Here is an 18,719-nt window from a genome sequence, read left to right as displayed (position 1 = left end):
TGAATTAAGAAATTAAACAAGGTAACTGTGTAGGGCAAGCAAGCTACTGCCAAACCAACAGGGACAGGTTTATGCAGGAAGCACAGCTTTTCCAAATGTATACATCTAAAATGAATAAATAATAATGAATATATAATTTTTTTTTTTCACATTCTGTGTTGTGCATTTTCTGGTACTCAAATGAACATGCAGAACATGAGGATTCGTATTAAAATAAGTCTTTTTGCAGTTTAATATTCACAGACAGTGTACATTAATGAGGAAAAAAAATTAACTTAAATGATTTTAGCAAATGGCTGCAATATAACAAAGAGTGAAAAATTTAAGGTGGTCTGAATACTTTCCGTACCCACTGTATATATATATATTATGTATGTGTGTGTGTTTGTATGTGTATGTATATAAAATGTGAAACGGTATGCAACACAATGACTGCGTCTGAAATCACAATCTTTTGTAATTTAAAATAAGTACGTACTTTGACCGTCAAGTTCTATATAGTATGAATGTTATTGTAATGTACCTACCAGCTTCAGTTGGCAACGCTTCACTGCCATTCATAAATCTCTTTTGGCCTCATGGGATAATTAAGTGCCCATCATATGCACATTTCTGTGAAAATAGTAGGTCATCTGGGTACTTTTTGCCTACTGTTTTATGAATAATATGAATTTGGACATAATGCTATATTTCACATATGTATGCATATTTGGACAGTATTACACTACATTTATCAAATGACCTTTATTAAATTGGTGTCGAGTTCTCATCCCATTATTAACTGATTGTTATGCATTGAGTCGTTTTGTATAAAAACATTGCCGTTCTGATCAAATAATGAGCCACAGAGGGAATTGTGGTTGATGCTTCTTCTGTTTCATTCATCACACTTGAAATAGAAGGTCACATTGCATTGTGGGATACAGTATCTGACCCAGTGTGCTCTTTATATTAGACATTTTGGCAAGCCAAGTGTTGGTCATTGGGGAATTTTAATGCTTACAGAAACTTTCTTATCTTAGTAATAGTAGATAATGTGCCAACGTGCCGTTTCTCCCTATTTTTACACGTTATTTTTGTCTCTCAATCACTTTTCTCTTCTTCCTGTCTCACTAAATCCATTTTTTCTTTCTCTTCTGTTGTCTTCAGTCATTTTTCACTTTTTCCAGTTTAGCCTCCATTTCTTCTGTCTCTATGTTCAGAGGTGCATCAGATCCACCTGAACACTCAGATTCAGACAATTCCCAGCTCTATGTGGTAAATGTCCACATTAATGTCAGATTTAATGGATTGAAGAGCGCTAGCCTGCGTGAAACACCACCCACCTGGAAACAAACTCGCTTTCCATTTCCATTTACAAGTTTGTCCAAGATAAATACTTTTTAAAGGGTATCCACTCGCTCTCAACATTTCCATGGCTTAGACTAGAGGCCTTTGAACGCGTTACCCGTAACCGTCCTCAGGTTTCCACTCTAATTTGACCATTTTTAGTATAAATGCAGTGAATTATGAGCTGCTTACTTTAATCTTGATGTGCAATTTAAACTGGTTTTAAATCCTAAATGACTTATATGGTTAATGAGCCCCGCTGCTAATATCATTGAATTTACTGTAGCTAAAATGGTCCGTGTTGTGATAATTGATTTACAGTGAGGAAAAAAAGTATTTAGTCAGCCACCAATTGTGCAAGTTCTCCCACTTAAAAAGATGAGAGAGGCCTGTAATTTTCATCATAGGTATACCTCAACTATGAGAGACAAAATGAGAAAAAAAAATCCAGAAAATCACATTGTAGGATTTTTGGCTGACTAAATACTTTTTTGCCCCACTGTACTTGCATACCTGTACACTCGTGCACACCTTCGCACGGAACCGTGTACATGTGCACACTGCTATTCCAAGTCGGGCATCAATCTGAGCTGGAGGAATGTTTGTCAGCTCAGCGATAACACTGAAGAAGTTGTCGTCTCAGGAGATGTTTAAAATGGATTTCTGGGTCACCACAACAAGCCTGGGCCAGACAAGGCTCCTCTGTGGAGGGGAAAAGATACTTTTTTTTAATAATCTCATTGTGGAATGCATGTTGGAGGAGAGGGTGGAATGAAGGGATGTGTGTCTGTGTTATCCGGCAAATGCTAATATGTATACGTAGTGCATATTTTAAAGATATGATTGGAATTAGGAATGTGCATACTGCTTACATACTGTATGCACACTAGTATATTTTTCTGTAAGTACTGTACTTGATCAAAAGGTTGCTGGTGTACTTGATTGAACCCTATACTGCATACTATTCATGCTATATGAAGCATCATTTTAGTATATGAATTTTATTTGTTGTCTGTTAATATAAATGACGATACTTTAGGCAATGTGATAGAGTACAGTAGTCAACATTTGAAGTGGATCAAATAAGTTCATCAAAGTTGTCCTAAGACAAGAACACGGTATTGTTTTGGTTTTAGGACATCTTTGATGAAAGGATTTGATCCACTTCAAATGTTGACTACTGTAGTAAGTCAAGATGGTGTTAATATGATGCAATAATAAGTCAAGATGTTGTTAATCATGGTTAATATTATGTATCATGATTTAATTACATTGGAAATTGACAGTTTAGCATGTTGCATTCTGTGACATCCTATGCAATGTGTCCTGGTTGTATACTGCACGTTTTGACACATGTAGTATGTTGAGTGCATTGCATTATACTATAGGATATAGTATCCTGTGCAGTATATTCTGGTTGTTTAGGATTCAATATCCCACAAGATATATTGCTCAATATACTACAAAATCTATATGTTGTGTATGTGTTATATACTGCACATTTTGATGTTGAGCACATTGCATTATAGTATATAGTATAGGGTGACCATACGTGCCATTTTCCCAGGACGTGTCCTGGCCAGGATTTGTTTTGGCTTTGTTTTCCTGTTTTCATGCTTGCTGAAGGTAATGATCGAAAAGTAGTTTGACCAATAACATGCAAGCATTGTCCATAATGGACCAATCATTGCGTGTGAGAAGGTGGGATCTGCGGTCAAAGCGATGCAATTACGTGTACATATTAGGTGTGTTCGACTTAGAAGCAGTGCGGCTCAGACCGATCAGTGTTTGACATCAAAGTACCTCGAGAGCGTTTCGAAAGCATAACCGTCTGTATGGTACTTTGATGTCATACACCGATCAGTCTGCACACGCAAACAAAGCCAAAACCTAGATATTTTAGGCAATATAGAAATCTTGGCCAGGGAAAATGGCACGTATGGTCACCCTAATATAGTATCCTATGCATGATAGATGATGCTGTTTTGTAGAATGCTGTATCACACAATGCAATGTGTTCGGCCTACTACACAATGTGGTATGTAGTGAGCGAAGGTTGAATACGGCACATTTTCACATGTGGTATGTTGAATGAATTGTATTTGTATATCATTGTATTATACTGTATAGGCTATAATATTCTATGCAATGTGCTCTGGTTGCGTAGGATACTATATCTCATGAAGTAGTCTGTTAAGCATACTACAAAATGTGGGACATCATATTTTGTATACTATGTTGTGTGCACTAGTTATATACTGCACATTTTTTTAAATGTTGTATGTTGAGTGCATTGGATCCTACTATAGGATGTAGTATCCTATGTAGTGTGCTCTGTTACTGTAGGATAATAGATCCCCCAAAATGATGTGCCCAGTATACTACAAAATACTAGACATTGTTTATATAGTATGATGTATACTGCACATTTTGATATTTAATATGTTGAGTGCATTTCATTATACAATAGGATGTAGTATCCTATGCAGTATGGTTGTGTAGAATATGCGTACTACAAAATAGAGGACATTGTATTTTGTATGTTATGTTGTATACTACTCATTTTGAAACATTTAGTATGTTGAGTGCATTGCATTATACAGTAGGATATAGTATCCTATGCAGTATCCTTTGGTTGTGTAGGATGCTAGATCACGCAATGCAGTGTGCTCGGCATACTACAAAATATGGGACATCATACATGGTATACTATGTCACATACTGCTCATTTTGACATGTAGTATGTTGTGCTTTTCATTATAGGATGTAGTATATCCTATGCAGTGTGCTCTGGCTGTGTACTATGCTATATCCCACAGTGCAGTGTGCTTGGTGTACTACAAAATATGGGACATTGTACATAGTATATTCACATTTTGATAGGACATACAGGACATATAATTTATAGTGTAAACTGTATACAGCTCATTTTGACATTTAGTATGTCAAGTGCATTTCATTATACTATAGTATGTGTAGTACCCATGCAGTGTACTACAATCTGGCACATCTGTGACAGGTGTACTACAAAATCTGGGACATGGTGTATAGTATATGCACATTTTGACAAACAGAACATTTGCATACTATGTACTAAATGCATACTGCATGCTACTTAAATGCTGAATGCGTTCTGTCAAAAAATTGCCCATATTAAATGTTTCTTTGTCTTTCTGATATGCACAGACTTCCAGACGCCTGGGTCAGTGAGAGCGACCGTCCCCAGCTGAAGACCAAAGTGGTCCACCTCTCCCAGCTTCCTCAGGACACGGCGGTTCTGTTGGACCCCAACATCTACAGGTGATCTACATTAGCAGCTCACTCAAACTTTACCCGTAACTTTAAGAGCGAAGAAGCCGTCAACTTCTTCCACGCGTTCAGGCCACGAGAGCAACTGAAGATGCTTTATGAATTTCTCTAGCAGATGGCGCTGGCGTCACTGCATCCAGAACCCAAACATACGCTCCCAAACTCACGTGGGTGGGAGATCAATAACCTTTGATCCAAGAGAAGACCTGAATTAATCAAAGCTGACGATACAATCGGCCCGGGTCACAGATGCTGTAAACTCACCTTTGACCTTCTCCCACAGACATACATGGCGATTCCAGAATTGTTTCCCTCGTTAGAGCTGCTATTAATTGATTGTAATACATCATTTCTTTTGTTTATTAGCCTGCAGTAGGAGTTTATTTACCCAGACTCTCGCACTGGTGTGGAATGTGCTGCATTCTGAGCATGTGGTCAAGGCGAAGGCTTTGTGGGCGGAAGCGCATGTATTCATGCATGTTAATGACAGCATGGATGTCTTCAGCTCCCCACGCGGTGCTAAATAACAGATGCCCGTCATCTTCAGGGCTCTGGCGTGCTCTGATGAGCATCTTTATGCATCGTTTTGCCGTACAGAAATGCAGTTGGAAATGACGTGGTTGTGCGTTTATGTGTGTGTGTGTGTGCGCGTCATACTAAAGCAGGTTCTGCTTGTTTTCAGGATGTTTTTCTAGGAGACTGGGTGGGGAGGGCGGCTTCTGTCAGCGCCTGCTGATGTACCCAAATCGAAGTGGACGCGCGGATCTTTTGAGACGGGACTTCTTTTCCCTTTGCTTTTTTCCCCTCCACTTTCTCCTTTTTTTTCTTTTTAATGCGCCGAGTCTGCCAAAGCATGCAATGAATTTTTAATGTGTGTTTTTAGCACAAAATTGTGAACTGTGTCGGTGCTGGACTTTTAACTGTCTGGGAGGATGTGTTGTGCACCACGGTTTTGATTTTCCTTCCCTGCGTCCTCCACTCTGCTGATTATCTTATGCTTTTTTCATGGAGAAAGTGCCCATGTAAATATTCCAGGAGAATTGTAATATATTTTTGTACTGTGGAAATTTAACTGTACTGTAGATAGATGTAATAAGCCACAAGCTGACAGAAAACATAATTGTACAGAATGTGAAAGTTAATAGTTTTGGATGATGTGAATGCTTCCATAGACGTTTTTGCGTGTTATTCCTTCCCTTTTTTTTTTTTTTTTTTAGTATGAGATTTTTTTTCCTTAAAACACGCGCACAGACTCTTATAACTGCTGCTCCACCTACTGATGATGATGATGGGATGTTATCATCCTCTGTCTGCGCCATTTGTGTGTTCTGCTCAAGCCAAGGAGTGTATAGACATCTCAATGTAATGGTGCTAAAGCCAACACTAGCGTTTAGGCTAATGCACATAGGAGAACTATAGGATCGATAATGATGGTGCTTCTTAGATCATGTACTTTATAATAATCCAGTGTTCCCCGTACTTACAGATCATACTTCTGTCTTTGTAGTAAAGTAGAAATTATATAAGTTTTTTTTTTTTTTTTTTTTGGTTGCTTGCTTAAGTCTTCAGGTTTGCAGCTAACGCTGATTCTAGCCCATATAAACCTTGTGTTTCTCACACAGGACTGTTGTTTATTAGAAGTGAGGAGGCCAGGGGCATCTGGGAGTCGTTTTATTGGGGCAGATTTGCAAGCGTTGATGCGGAGGCCGTCTGCCAGGACCTTTAGCTCAGCGTCGGAGCCCTTCTAGTATGACTTGCTGGTTTAGTCGACACCTGACTGTGGGTTTTTGACTTTATTCTCTCATTCTCACGTATCGTCGCACTCGGTTTGGGTTTTCAATCATTATAAATTAGCTCACATCTTCATTCAGGGTTTCTGCAGGTCTTAAAAGTTGTCCTCCCACAAATTAAGGCCTTAAAATATCTATTATTTAAGGTTTTATTTAATTTAATTGAATCTTAGATATTTTTGATTTCCAATATGAATATCTAAACATCCTTGAGTCACGTTAAATTTAACTGAGATGCCAAATGACATCAGAAGTCTTATTTTTAGAGAAAAAGCACAAAATGAACAGTTTTTGCTTAAAGCAACAACAAATATCTGCCAAAAAATAGTTTTTCACTTTTGAGTTAAGTAAATTGTTATTATAGTCCATTGGCAGATATTTGTTTTTGTTCCAATCATACATTTAAAATGAATTAAAAGGTAATGTAGGTCTTTCGAGAGTTGTATTTTCAAATCTTGAAATCTTGCTAATACTTATTGTGACATTTGGATCAAATGACGCGATGTCCCATTTTGGTGCGCACATCAAATATACATATATGTATATTTTTTTTATATACATATAAAGCATATGAAATGCACAAAGTGTCTACTTTAATGCTTTAACTTTTTTTGTGAAAATAAAATGACAAAAGGGTGAAATAATATTCTATCGTCATACAGATTTATTTATTCAGCATAACAGATATATTTATATTTTATTTATAAATGAAACCGCACACTTTTTCTGACCTGTACTTATTAAAATATATCAAAGAAAAGTTATACTACATTTTATGATATTTTAATTGATTAAAAACTGACAGATGGGTAAAACCTAGAGATTTGAAAGATCGTGGTAAAAGACTTAAAATGACAATTAATTGTGGGGGGCTGAAATAGTATTGTAATGTCATCTAATGATTATTTTTATAAATATGCCTGAGTGACAAGATTCTTTGGTATATAAACTATCCTTACGCTAAATGACATTTAAGTGGGTGTCTTCTGTAAATCATGTCAAAAATGTATGATAGTCATTATTTTTCTTTTCGGAAAAAGTCAAATTAAATGGAACACATTCTATTGTATGCAAAACATAATAATTAAAGCTGTTTTAAACTTTTGTAGTTTGATGCTTGAAACCCCCTTTTCATCTTAGACCCATTTGCATTTCGAGAACATATTGACATACTGTGTTCCCTTCATATTTTCTTTACTTTGTCTTAAGATCTTAAATGTACTTTCATTAACCCTGCAGAAACCTTGTTATTAGTGTGGAGTTTATTATAAGAGCTGCAGTGTTTTGTTTCGTGCACAAACAAGCGCATTGGATTCGTGCTGCATTTTTTGGTGTTCATGTAACGGTGTCGTTGTAGTCAGCTTTCTCCTTCAATATAATCAAATGTGTAGCTTGTATTTGGGTCTGTGTTTGACTTTCCAAATGAGTTTTTATAGTCTAACGTACCACTGAGTAACAAGCGTGTCTTAATTGCGAGTAATACACAACAGCTGTGCTCTGTCAGAGAGTGTACAATGGGACTGTTTGTCCTAAAGAAACTATATAATCAGAGCTGGCACGTGACTCCTGTGCTTTAGTTTATTTATTTATTCTTCAGGAGAAAATACCGCCTGCCCTAAATGTGCTAAACCACCAAGAGAATAAAGGTGAGATCTTAAATAAATAAAAAATAGTGCTAAAGGGGAAATGTGTGTAATGTCTGCACCACTAGTGGTGTAAGTGAATTTCACAAATAAAGTTTCTAGGGTTTTGCTGTATTAGGCTGTTTATTTATTTATTTATTTTTGGGTGGATAATTAACCTATTTTTTTCTTTTCCACCAAGCAGGAAGTAAAAAAAAGTTTGCTGCTGTTAATAATGACAATTCATTTTCATCAAAGTCCAAAAACGGCAAGTTTCATAAATCATAAAGCTGTGTTGGCCATCTTTTCTCTTGCAGAATGCTTTTTATTTATTTATTTAAAGATAGATATTTTAAAGTTTTAAGCTGCTATTTTGGTGTCACACTTTGGTAAAAGGTTGGGGGACAAGTTTAGTTTGAAGTACTATAGTTTGTATTAATATTTTGAATTTGTATTTTTTTTTTTATTTCTCCTGCATATTTCAGAAACAAATCTATACTGAATCAACATATTTACCCCGTTAACAAACACATGCCAGGCAGCATGACTATCGATTTTTTTTCCCCCTCGGTTTTCTTTCATTTCTGCTCTATGTACATTTTTAACAACAGCTTCAAGCCATAGCCTGCATTTATTCCTCTGAAAAGTGGGCTGTAAATGGGTAAGGTGCTCACCAATGTTTTTAAGTTTAATGTGCTCTCATCACAATCTAGTTAACTGCACTAAAAAGAACGTCTGTAGGAACTCAGATTTCCTGAAGGCATGTTTTAACCGCTGATGACTCAGTATGTGATGCTGAATATAAAAGGTGCTTCTAAACAGATAATTTTTTTTACCATTAGTTTGTTTGGATTGGACTTTTACAACATTTACAGTTGCTTTGAAATTCTAAATGTTACTGTGATGTTTATAAGATTCAAAGAATACTTGCATTGCAGTACATGGCTTAACTGGTGAAGAAAATCATATGCGTTCATATCTGTGCAGTTCTGTCAGATTGCACATATAGATGTTTTTATTATGGTATGGCTATATTCAGCTCCTGAAGCGTCCGACTGCTTTGTTTTCACGCTGTTATGCCATTAGCGCTAATACTTTCTCTCCAGGGCCTTTGAAGAGAAGGTAAGCAAGTGACCTAAATCAGTTTGTAGTACAAGCGAGAGCATATTTCACTCCAGCTCTGATTCTGCCGTGCAGTTAAGGGTCCATTTACATCCATTCCCTCACAGTTTTCTCCCCTGACAAACCTCCTGCGTGTTTCTCACGGATGGTGGGCCTTATTGAAGCCTTTGGGAGGGATGAAAAGAGAAATATCATATCTAATAACTAATGGAGACAAGAGTGCACTTTTCTCGTAACAGGCGCTCTCTCTCACTCGGATTCCGGCTCCGTTTCAAAACTTGGCGAGCTGCCTTCTCTAGTTTGTCCTACAAAGGAGCTACCTTCGAAGGTTTTCAAACCAGTCCTGCAAGCACCCCTAGCACCTCACATTTTGTATGTCTCCCTATATCTGACACACCCTCTTCAGGTCTTGCAGTCTCTACTAATGGGCTGATGAGTTGAATCAGGTGTGATAGATGAGGGAGACAGAAAATGTGCAGTGCTGGGGGTGCTCGCAGGACCGGTTTGAAAACCACTGGCAACATTCAAAATGAAATAAACCTAACGAAGGACTGATTTGGACCACTAGATGAGCAGAGAAATAGTGGTCTTTAGTCTCTAGTTTTTATGATTTTATATTTAGCTGCTGTTTTATAATAGATAATTGTTCTTTTGTGAGTTTTTTATTTTTTATTAGTTTCTTTAAATATTTTATTTATTTTTTAAGTCATTTTATTACCTCAACTTATTTTAGGTTATTTGTATATTAGTGTTATTGTAGCTGAATTTCAGTGTGCATAAATTATTTTTTAGTTAATAACACTGTTCCTATTGTGAAGCCGACATTTAGCTTTTCATTTTTAGTCATTTTAGTAGGCCTACTTCCGCTTTTTTCAGATAGTTGCCAAGGCAAAAGTTCTGTAACTTTCATTTCTACTAGTTCTTCATCTAATATTTGTTATTAATTATTTACGTTTTTAGTTAATAACACTGTTCCTTTTGTTAAATCAAATTTAAACTTTATTTTTCAGTTTCAATAATTTTAGTACTTAGACTTGAGTTAGTTGCCAAGGCAACATTTTTAAATTATTAAAGTTTTTCATCTAATGCTTGTGTGTTTTATTTTAGGGTTAATTTTTTTTACTTTTTTTTTATTATTATTATTTGTATATTTTACATTTATTCATATTTTAGTTTAAGTAATTTTAGTTTTATTTTATATTTAATTTCGTTTAAGTTTATATTTAGCATTTATATCAGTTTTAATTTTAGTACTTAAGATTTTTTGCAGTTAGTTGCTGAGGCAGCATTTCAATAACTTTTAATCTAATATATATATATATATATTTTTTTTTTTTCATGTGTTTTAGTTAATAATAACTGATCTTTATGTAGAGTGCATTGGAGATTTTGCCATAAGCATGTTACAAAGCTAATGACATGTCACTCTTAAGCATACAAATACATTAAGCACAAAAATGTCTTTTTTTAATTTTATACTTTTCAGTAGTGCACCTATGATTCCTTAAAATGCTGTCTTGGTATCCGACTCGATAGGTATTGGATCAGAGCTCTTGGTCTCAAAGCATCACTCAAATCCATGTTCCTTCAGCATCAGTCATGCTTTACAGTGATCTGACCTCTCTGTCTCCATCTCCTTTTGTTATTGTTGGTTTCCCCACCATATCATCATATTGGAGTCCGTTTAAAGGCTTTGATTTTGTTTGATTAAATGAAACCAGTAGGTTATTGGATTCCTTAATCATCCGGAATCAGGATGTAACTTTATTTTGACTTTCCTTTCCTGCTCTGACAGATTAATACATCAGAGTTCAAGAGTGCCTCCGTTCTCAACAACGTCACGTACAGTCAGGCTTGAGGAGTAACAGAATACTTGGACCTGTGTTACATAATCAGGATAGGAAAAGGTATCGATGTTTCGTTAGTTACATAAATATGTAATCATCTTGCCAAATTTTGTAGAAAAGGAGGTTGTAAGCAGGTTTCCATTTTTATAATGATTAAAGGGGTCATATGATGCGATTAAAATTTTTCCTTTTTCTTTGGTTACAAGCTCTTGGTGCATAAAGAAGATCTGTAAAGTTGCAAAGACTACAGTCTCAAATCCAAAGAGATATTCTTTATAAAAGTTAAGAGTCCACCACGTCTACCTAAAACAGCTCGTTCTAACACGCCCCCACATGTCTACGTCACGATGTGGGAAGATTTGCATAACGCCGCCCAAATGTTCACGCAAAGAAAGAAGGCGTAACTTTTATTCTCGCTGTAGTATTGTTGCTGCCGCCACCATGTCGTGAAGGCACTGTGTGTTTCGTTGTGAAAGCGAAACTACTTTGTTTGGTCTTCCAAAAGAGGATGATATCCGCTTCGTCATGCCTGGAGCTGATCCGTGCTGGTCGCTAATGAAATACATCAACTGTGGATCGCCGGATCGGCTTTCACCGTGGACGAAGTGGAGTCCAGCCCGGGGTCGTCACATGTGGTTGCTGCAAGCCCTCCCGCCGCCGCTCACTCAAGCCGGCCTCTGCTCACTCAAGCTCGCCGTGTGTGACGCTGTGTTTCGTTGTGAAAGCGAAACTACTTTGTTTGGTCTTCCAAAAGAGGACACGACTAGAAATCAGTGGTTAAGTTGTATTTACAACACTGTTCCAGAACAGTTCAACCCAAATATTCAGATGTGTGCTGCGCATTTTATGGAGGACTGTTTCCTGATCCTGGTAGAGTAGACTACAATGCCGGCTGTTCTGACTCACAGACTGTAAGTATGTTTTCATTTAAAGGATTTGCCACTGACGATTCAAACGTGAGTTTTGATCAGTGTAGAGTAGCACTTGTTGTTTGTCATTTCTCCGATCACAAATGCAGACATGGTTTTATGTTTGCGCGATGCAACGCAACACGTAAAAAGACAGTATAAGTCATTATAATCCGTAATTATGTCCCCACTGGATGCCACAAATGCCTCGTTTATAATGGGTTTTATGTTTTTGTCTCGTCGCTCCGGGACAGTGCATCACAATATGGTAAGGGGCGTAACATTTCCGTCACACGCTTGAGGTATTCAACCAATCACAACGCACTGGATAGCTGGCCAATCACAGCACACCTCGCTTTTCAGACCGATGAGCTTTGTAAGAAATCGACGTGTTTCAGAAAGGCGGGGCATAGAGGAGAAACAATAATGTACAGTATGTGGAAAATTAGTTTTTTGAACCTTAAACCGCATAAACACATTTCATTACACCAAATGCACCAAATAATGTTCTTTTTAGCAACATCATATGACCCCTTTAAAGAAGAAATACAGCAGTGCGATCTTGACACAAAATGAGCCACCATTTAGAGTACTACATTGATTGCTACACTACGACTGAATGAATTTACCATCTGACCTTGTGTATTTCTATTTTGTTACAGTAAAGCAATTGCATTAATTGCTCTGTTAAAACTGGCACTGTAAAACAGTTTAAATCATCATTTGTACACTCATTATAGGGTTTTAGCACTCTATTCCACCTTCAATACCACGACTGAGGTGCCCTTGAGCAAGGCACCGAACCCCCAACTGCTCCCCGGGCGCCGCAGCATAAATGGCTGCCCACTGCTCCGGTTGTGTGTTCACGGTGTGTGTGTGTTCACTGCTGTGTGTGTGCACTTTGGATGGGTAAATGCAGAGCACAAATTCCAAGTATGGGTCACCATACTTGGCCACATGTCACGTCACGTAATATGATGTTGTGTTGTCATGGCAACAAAGTTGTACAATTGGATATAACTGGACACAAAAAAATTGTAATACATTTTTTTAATACTAAAAGCATTTTAACGCACTCATTGTTTTTCTTGTGGCTAAATATTTTAGCATCCCCATTCACTCCTTTTGCAAGTGTCTCACTGAAACAGATTTTTGGTTGGCAGAAACAAATGGCAATTGATGTATCAAACATAATCGTATTGATGTATTGTACTGATCATAATCTTTTTTTTCACCATTTGAAAAGTGAATATTTAAACTGATGATGGCGCTATAGAGTTGGTTCTCAACACCTCAAATTTGGAGGTGTTCGATCTAGAGACCCCAAAGTTGGTCAGATTACTATTCAGACATATCACTAGATGTGTACCAAATTTATAATTTTCCTACTTAAGCTACTTGTTCATAGGGTTGCCATTGACTCCCGTAAGAAGGAAAAAACCAACAGATTCAATAGGGCCTATAGCGTTTTTGGTGGTAGTTTATAGAGTTGGTTCTCGAGACCTCAAATTTGGCCAAATTACTATTTAGGACCACCACTTGTGGTTCAGAGAGTTACCATTGATTCCCATTAATGAAGAAAGAAAGAAAACCGATAGGGGCTACGGGATCTTCAGTGCTTGGATCCTAATACATTTGTGTTAATCAGCATTATTCGCATATCTTGTCACTGAATCTTATCTCATATCACTTGTCTTGTGTTTACAATTTCGCTTCTATTGCAAGTGTCTCACTGTAACCCAGATTTTTCATAGGGAGAAACAAATTGTTGCTTTTTCTTAAGGATTCAAAAGATAAAAGTCAAGTCAAGTCAAGTCACCTTTATTTATATAGCGCTTTTAACAATACAGATTGTGACAAAGCAACTGAACAGCATTAATTAGGAAAATAGTGTCAATAATGCAAAATGACAATAGTAAACACTCATTTTTCAGTTAAAGACAGTTCATCATTGAATTCAGTGAGGTCAACATCCAGCTCAGTTTAAATAATATCTTTGCAATCAAGTCAACGATATCGCTGGAAATGAAGTGTCCCCAACTAAGCAAGCCAGAGGCAACAGCGGCAAGGAACCAAAACTCCAGCGGGGACAGAATGGAGAAAAAACCTTGGGAGAAACCAGGCTCAGGCGGGGGGCCAGTTCTCCTCTGACCAGACGAACCAGCAGAACAGAAAAATCAAAATAAGACGTAATAAAACAGACGATGAATAATATTAACAGCAATTATTATATGATGCAATCAAACTTATAGCAAAATGTGGTAGTTCTGTATGTTGTTTCAGGGTTGGCATCATCTGAGGTCCTCTGAGGAGTTGCATCATCTCTTCTCAGGTGTTCTGGATCCAGACTGAAGCTTGTGTAAATCCTAGTTACCACGGGATGTTAATCCCGTGGCAAAAGACAGAGAAACAAATACAAACATAATTAGCGTAGCTGCTGTTCCAACCAAGCAAAAAGGATTTGTTTAACCCAAACTAACGAATAATAATGATAACGATAAAACCATTTGAAAAGTACATTTTGGAACCTATGGTTGTGCAATAGAGTTGGTTCTAGAGACCCCAAAGTTGGTCAGATTATTATTCAGATATACCACTAGAAGTGTACCACATTTCATCATTCTGCTACCTGCGGTTCATAGGATTGCCATTGACTTCCATTAAGAAAAAGCAACAGATATATAACCTTCAGTGATTGGCTCCTAGTAATTGGATGCTATACTTTCATATTGTGATATTTGGATTAGGTAACTCATTTCTTGTTAGTAAACAGTAATTTCTACTGGAATACATTTTTAAAGTAAACGTCCCATTTCTGCGTCCAGCAGGACTCCATTAGACCGGTTGACCATTGCGTGGATGCTGCTATTTTTAGCATCTGATTAAGTTGGTGTCTTTGCCAGACGGACGGCACCAAGACTGTTTGTTTTATTGTGTGACAGTGTAAAAGCAGCCTGGGATCAGCTCGTGTTTTCCCTCCCTCTGTCCCTGAAAGCGTCACCGCTGCGATTTATCTCTCTCCGCGAGTCAGATGGAGATACAGCCCTGCATCTTATCAACTGGATTGAATCTGATTATTCAACGCCGCAGCCAGTTGTTGTTTTGGATGCATTTCTAATCTTTGTGCACGAGTTGTTTGGCTTCCCGTCTGAAGCCAAGAATGTCGTGTAAAATGCTGAGTGATTTACGAAACTCGAGCAGGGCCTGTTTTGCTCCGTTTCTCCTGCAAACAAACACAAGCTTAGTCCGTCGGCCCTCGGATAAGGAAGTGATTCTCTCGTTCTTGGCGTCTTTGGCTTATGGAGAAGAATATTCCATTGGGAAAGTCTGGATGTTGATAACAGCTGTTATAACTGATACACGAGGAGTGATCGTCGAGTGACAGTAAAGCGGGGCATTTGCGTCATTGTACGGCAATTGTAGGTTGCTGAAACACCCCATGGCCGCCTCATTTCTGGACCGGGTAAATTATAGCCATCTTCCCCTAATTAGAACAAGAGAGGCTGACTCTCAGGAGGACCGCAGCGGCCGTGATGACATCACACTTTTCCCACAAACCCCAGAGGCAGCTCTGCGCTCAGACCGTTGAGCTGTAAAGATTGAGTTGTAGATTCACATTCGCTGTTTATTTAGAGCACATGGCAAGCCACCAAAGATTGGGGAGATTTATTGCTGTTTTGTAATTAGTACACCAAGTTCTTCCAGTCAGGGCCAATCAAGTGAAAGAAAAGCCATTGCAAACTAAACCAATAACATGCATTTGGAGGAAAATATGGCTTATGCATAGGAGGAAACTTGTCACGTATTAACAGTTTTGGTAAATGGAGAGATGGTTGTTTAATATCTATGTGGTCTTTGAATATCTGTGCTTTTCAAACCAGTACAACAGCTATTTATATATAATATATATATATATATATATATATATGTTTTATTAATTTAATATATCTATTAATTTATTATATTTTATGAATAATTTATTATTATTATTATCAATGTATGAAATTATCAATGTTTGAAATTAATAATAATGAAATTAATATTTTCATAAACTGACATATACAGTGGGATCCAAAATAGACCAGCAGTATTTTTTATTTATTTAATCTTATTTGTATTTTATTTTTGCATTTTACTTATTATATTATATTGTTATATTATGTTATGTGTCTTCAATATTTCTTAATTTAATTTAAGTCATGTTTTTCATTTTAAAATATTCAATATACATAATTTTTATTTGATTTATTAAGGCAATAGTATCATTCATTCACTATTATTGTGATTTATTTACCTTTTTTATTTTTTATGTATTTTTAAAAGAAAAATATTTGGGATAATAGATTAGTTTTTTTTTACATGCAAACTATGTTTCTTTAAGTCTTTGTGCTGCACTCTATTCTAGTCGGAAAGTTGGAGTTTCCAACCCTGTCCTGGAAAAGTGCTATAGAACAATAAAGAAATACAAAAGAAGTTAATTTTGCTGTGAGCTGAGGCAATATTGCATTAGTCATACAAGCATTGTTATAGCAGATTAACCCTTTTAGCTTTCTTGTTTTAGAGCGACTTTAATGGCAGTGATGTATAATACAGTTTATTCCTTCAAATGCAAACTTTTCTTTTAATTCTGGCTCCAATGCAGTTTTAAGCCAGAAACATGTATCATGCCTTACGATTAACCCATGCAGATCTGTGACAGATGATGCAGGAACTTCCCCATCCTCTGCAGCAGCTGTGTTGCAGTAGTTCTGTCAATTAATGTTTTCAGTTTCTGCTCTGCTTCTCACTGACATCATCAGTTCAAGAGCCTCCAGCATGAAGCTCATTAGACAAAACTGAATTCCTGCTCCGCTTTTAATGGAGTGTGACTCACAGCACATCATACACCCATGAGAAATAGACTTCATTCATGTAATTATATTAGCATTTTATTCAAGTTAATAGTTTTCATACATTGCAATAAACAGTGGGGTCCAAAATAGTCTTTAAATTTTTAATATATATATTTTTCTCAATTATATTATTCACATTGCTTCAATGGAAAATTACAATTTACTCGCATTTGATTACTGACCTATAATCATTTCTTATAAATATTTCTTAGTAGTTAATTTATTGTTATTATTTTAAATGTTCAAAATCGTCCTTTTTTTATTGTTGTCTTCTTATTAGGCATAGTCATTGTGGTCTCAGACTTTTGGGCCCCATCATATATTAATTATAAAAATTATGCTAGTTTTGAACTGTCAGCTTTCAAAGGTCAAAGGTTTTTTAGCTGTTTAACTGCAGGATTCTCATGTAATCAGACAAGACTGAAGCTGAGAATGAAATGCACGCTTGCAATAAGTAGCTTTAGGCTGCATCTTTCTGAGTGTGTATTTTCTTGTTCTATTAGAGATATGGCTCATCCAGTTTGTTCTTTTTGGTCAGACACCAGGGTTTTGACTGACACTTCTCTCTAACTCTTTTCCTTGCGGTGCTCTAATTGCTGCTTCAACATCAGTCTGCAACACAAACCGCATCCAGCAGAGAGCCAGTGTTTTGCACGTCTGAAATCAGGTCAGAGGAAAGCCTCGGAAGATTCAGACTTGGGTAGGCAACAGAGATGCAATCGGATATCTGGTCCAACGTTGTGCTCTGTGTGGTCTGACATCTCTGCTTTTCTCTCCGTCTTTCACCTTCTCGAGCTAATTTTTTGTCGCTGAAGCACTGTTGCGGATTAAAGCCCGTTGTGTAAGACTTCGCACTTGGAGGTGACTACAGATTGATAGATTACCAGAGTTGGCTCTTCTCACGTCATGCGTCTAAATGCTTCTCACATGGTCCCTCGGCGAGAGCAGAGTTTTCTCATGCATTAAAGCTAACCGACTGCACCGAGCCCCAAACCTCTGTGAAACTGAGCCTCACTAATAATTAGACCCGCAATCACATCAATGGCTTGTGGGAAGAGTACAGCGCTTGCCAGAGCAACAGAAATGTGGACGACTGTTGTGATTGGCGTGCTTTAAGATGGACAATTTTGTCTGTACTGTCAGAATCACTAAAAAAGACCCTAGTGATCTTATAAATGGGTCATTCTGTGAAATTGGTGCTATTTGCATTTTTGAAAAGGCCATTTTTTCAAATGAAATTACTGTAATATTTTAATACTTTGAATTTTCTATAAGACCCTGTTTAAGTATTAATTTCATTGTGCCATTTCAAACTAAATGAATGCATGGTATTATATGTTGAGAAATGATTATGCCAGGGTTGACCTTTCTTTTATGGTTTGACATTAACATTAATTGAATATTACAACACTAGTGTCCAAGATCATCCAACTGCAAGGTGCTTAATAAATATATATACAGTGGGTACGGAAAGTATTCAGACCCCCTTAAATTTTTCACTCTTTGTTATATTGCAGCCATTTGCTAAAATCATTTAAGTTAATTTTTTTCCTCATTAATGTACACACAGCACCCCATATTGGCAGAAAAACACAGAAATTTTGACATTTTTGCAGATTTATTAAAAAAGAAAACCTGAAATATCACATGGTCCTAAGTATTCAGACCCTTTGCTCAGTATTTAGTAGAAGCACCCTTTTGATCTAATACAGCCATGAGTCTTTTTGGGAAAGATGCAACAAGTTTTTCACACCTGGATTTGGGGATCCTCTGCCATTCCTCCTTGCAGATCCTCTCCAGTTCTGTCAGGTTGGATGGTAAACGTTGGTGGACAGCCATTTTTAGGTCTCTACCTCTCTCACCAAGGCTCTTCTCCCCCGATAGCTCAGTTTGGCCGGAC

General features: G+C 37.0%; 1 protein-coding gene across 6 annotated transcripts in view; it reads left to right on the top strand.

The window, feature by feature from the left end:
* The window catches only part of aebp2 (AE binding protein 2), a 37,309-nt gene that overhangs the window by 9,500 nt on the left and 9,090 nt on the right, over window positions 1-18,719 (top strand). For 4 of the 6 annotated variants that reach the window (XR_001609088.1, XM_016270288.1, XM_016270287.1 and 1 more), the window contains exon 7: window positions 4,516-4,629. Coding sequence is in view for 5 of the 6 variants with exons in the window: in XM_016270288.1 (XP_016125774.1) it covers window positions 4,516-4,629 (114 nt within the window). In the remaining variant the exon portion in view is untranslated. Of the gene's footprint in view, window positions 1-4,515; window positions 4,630-4,753; window positions 5,150-5,320; window positions 6,946-18,719 lie in introns of those variants that run through there. The other 2 variants (XM_016270292.1, XM_016270289.1) reach the window with 2 other exon arrangements.

Source organism: Sinocyclocheilus grahami, unplaced genomic scaffold, assembly GCF_001515645.1.
Source record: "Sinocyclocheilus grahami isolate Dianchi unplaced genomic scaffold, SAMN03320097.WGS_v1.1 scaffold56.1, whole genome shotgun sequence".
Classification (NCBI taxonomy): domain Eukaryota; kingdom Metazoa; phylum Chordata; class Actinopteri; order Cypriniformes; family Cyprinidae; genus Sinocyclocheilus; species Sinocyclocheilus grahami.
The sequence above is the reverse complement of the archived record's forward strand: the minus strand, read 5'-3'. Positions and strand labels throughout refer to the sequence as shown.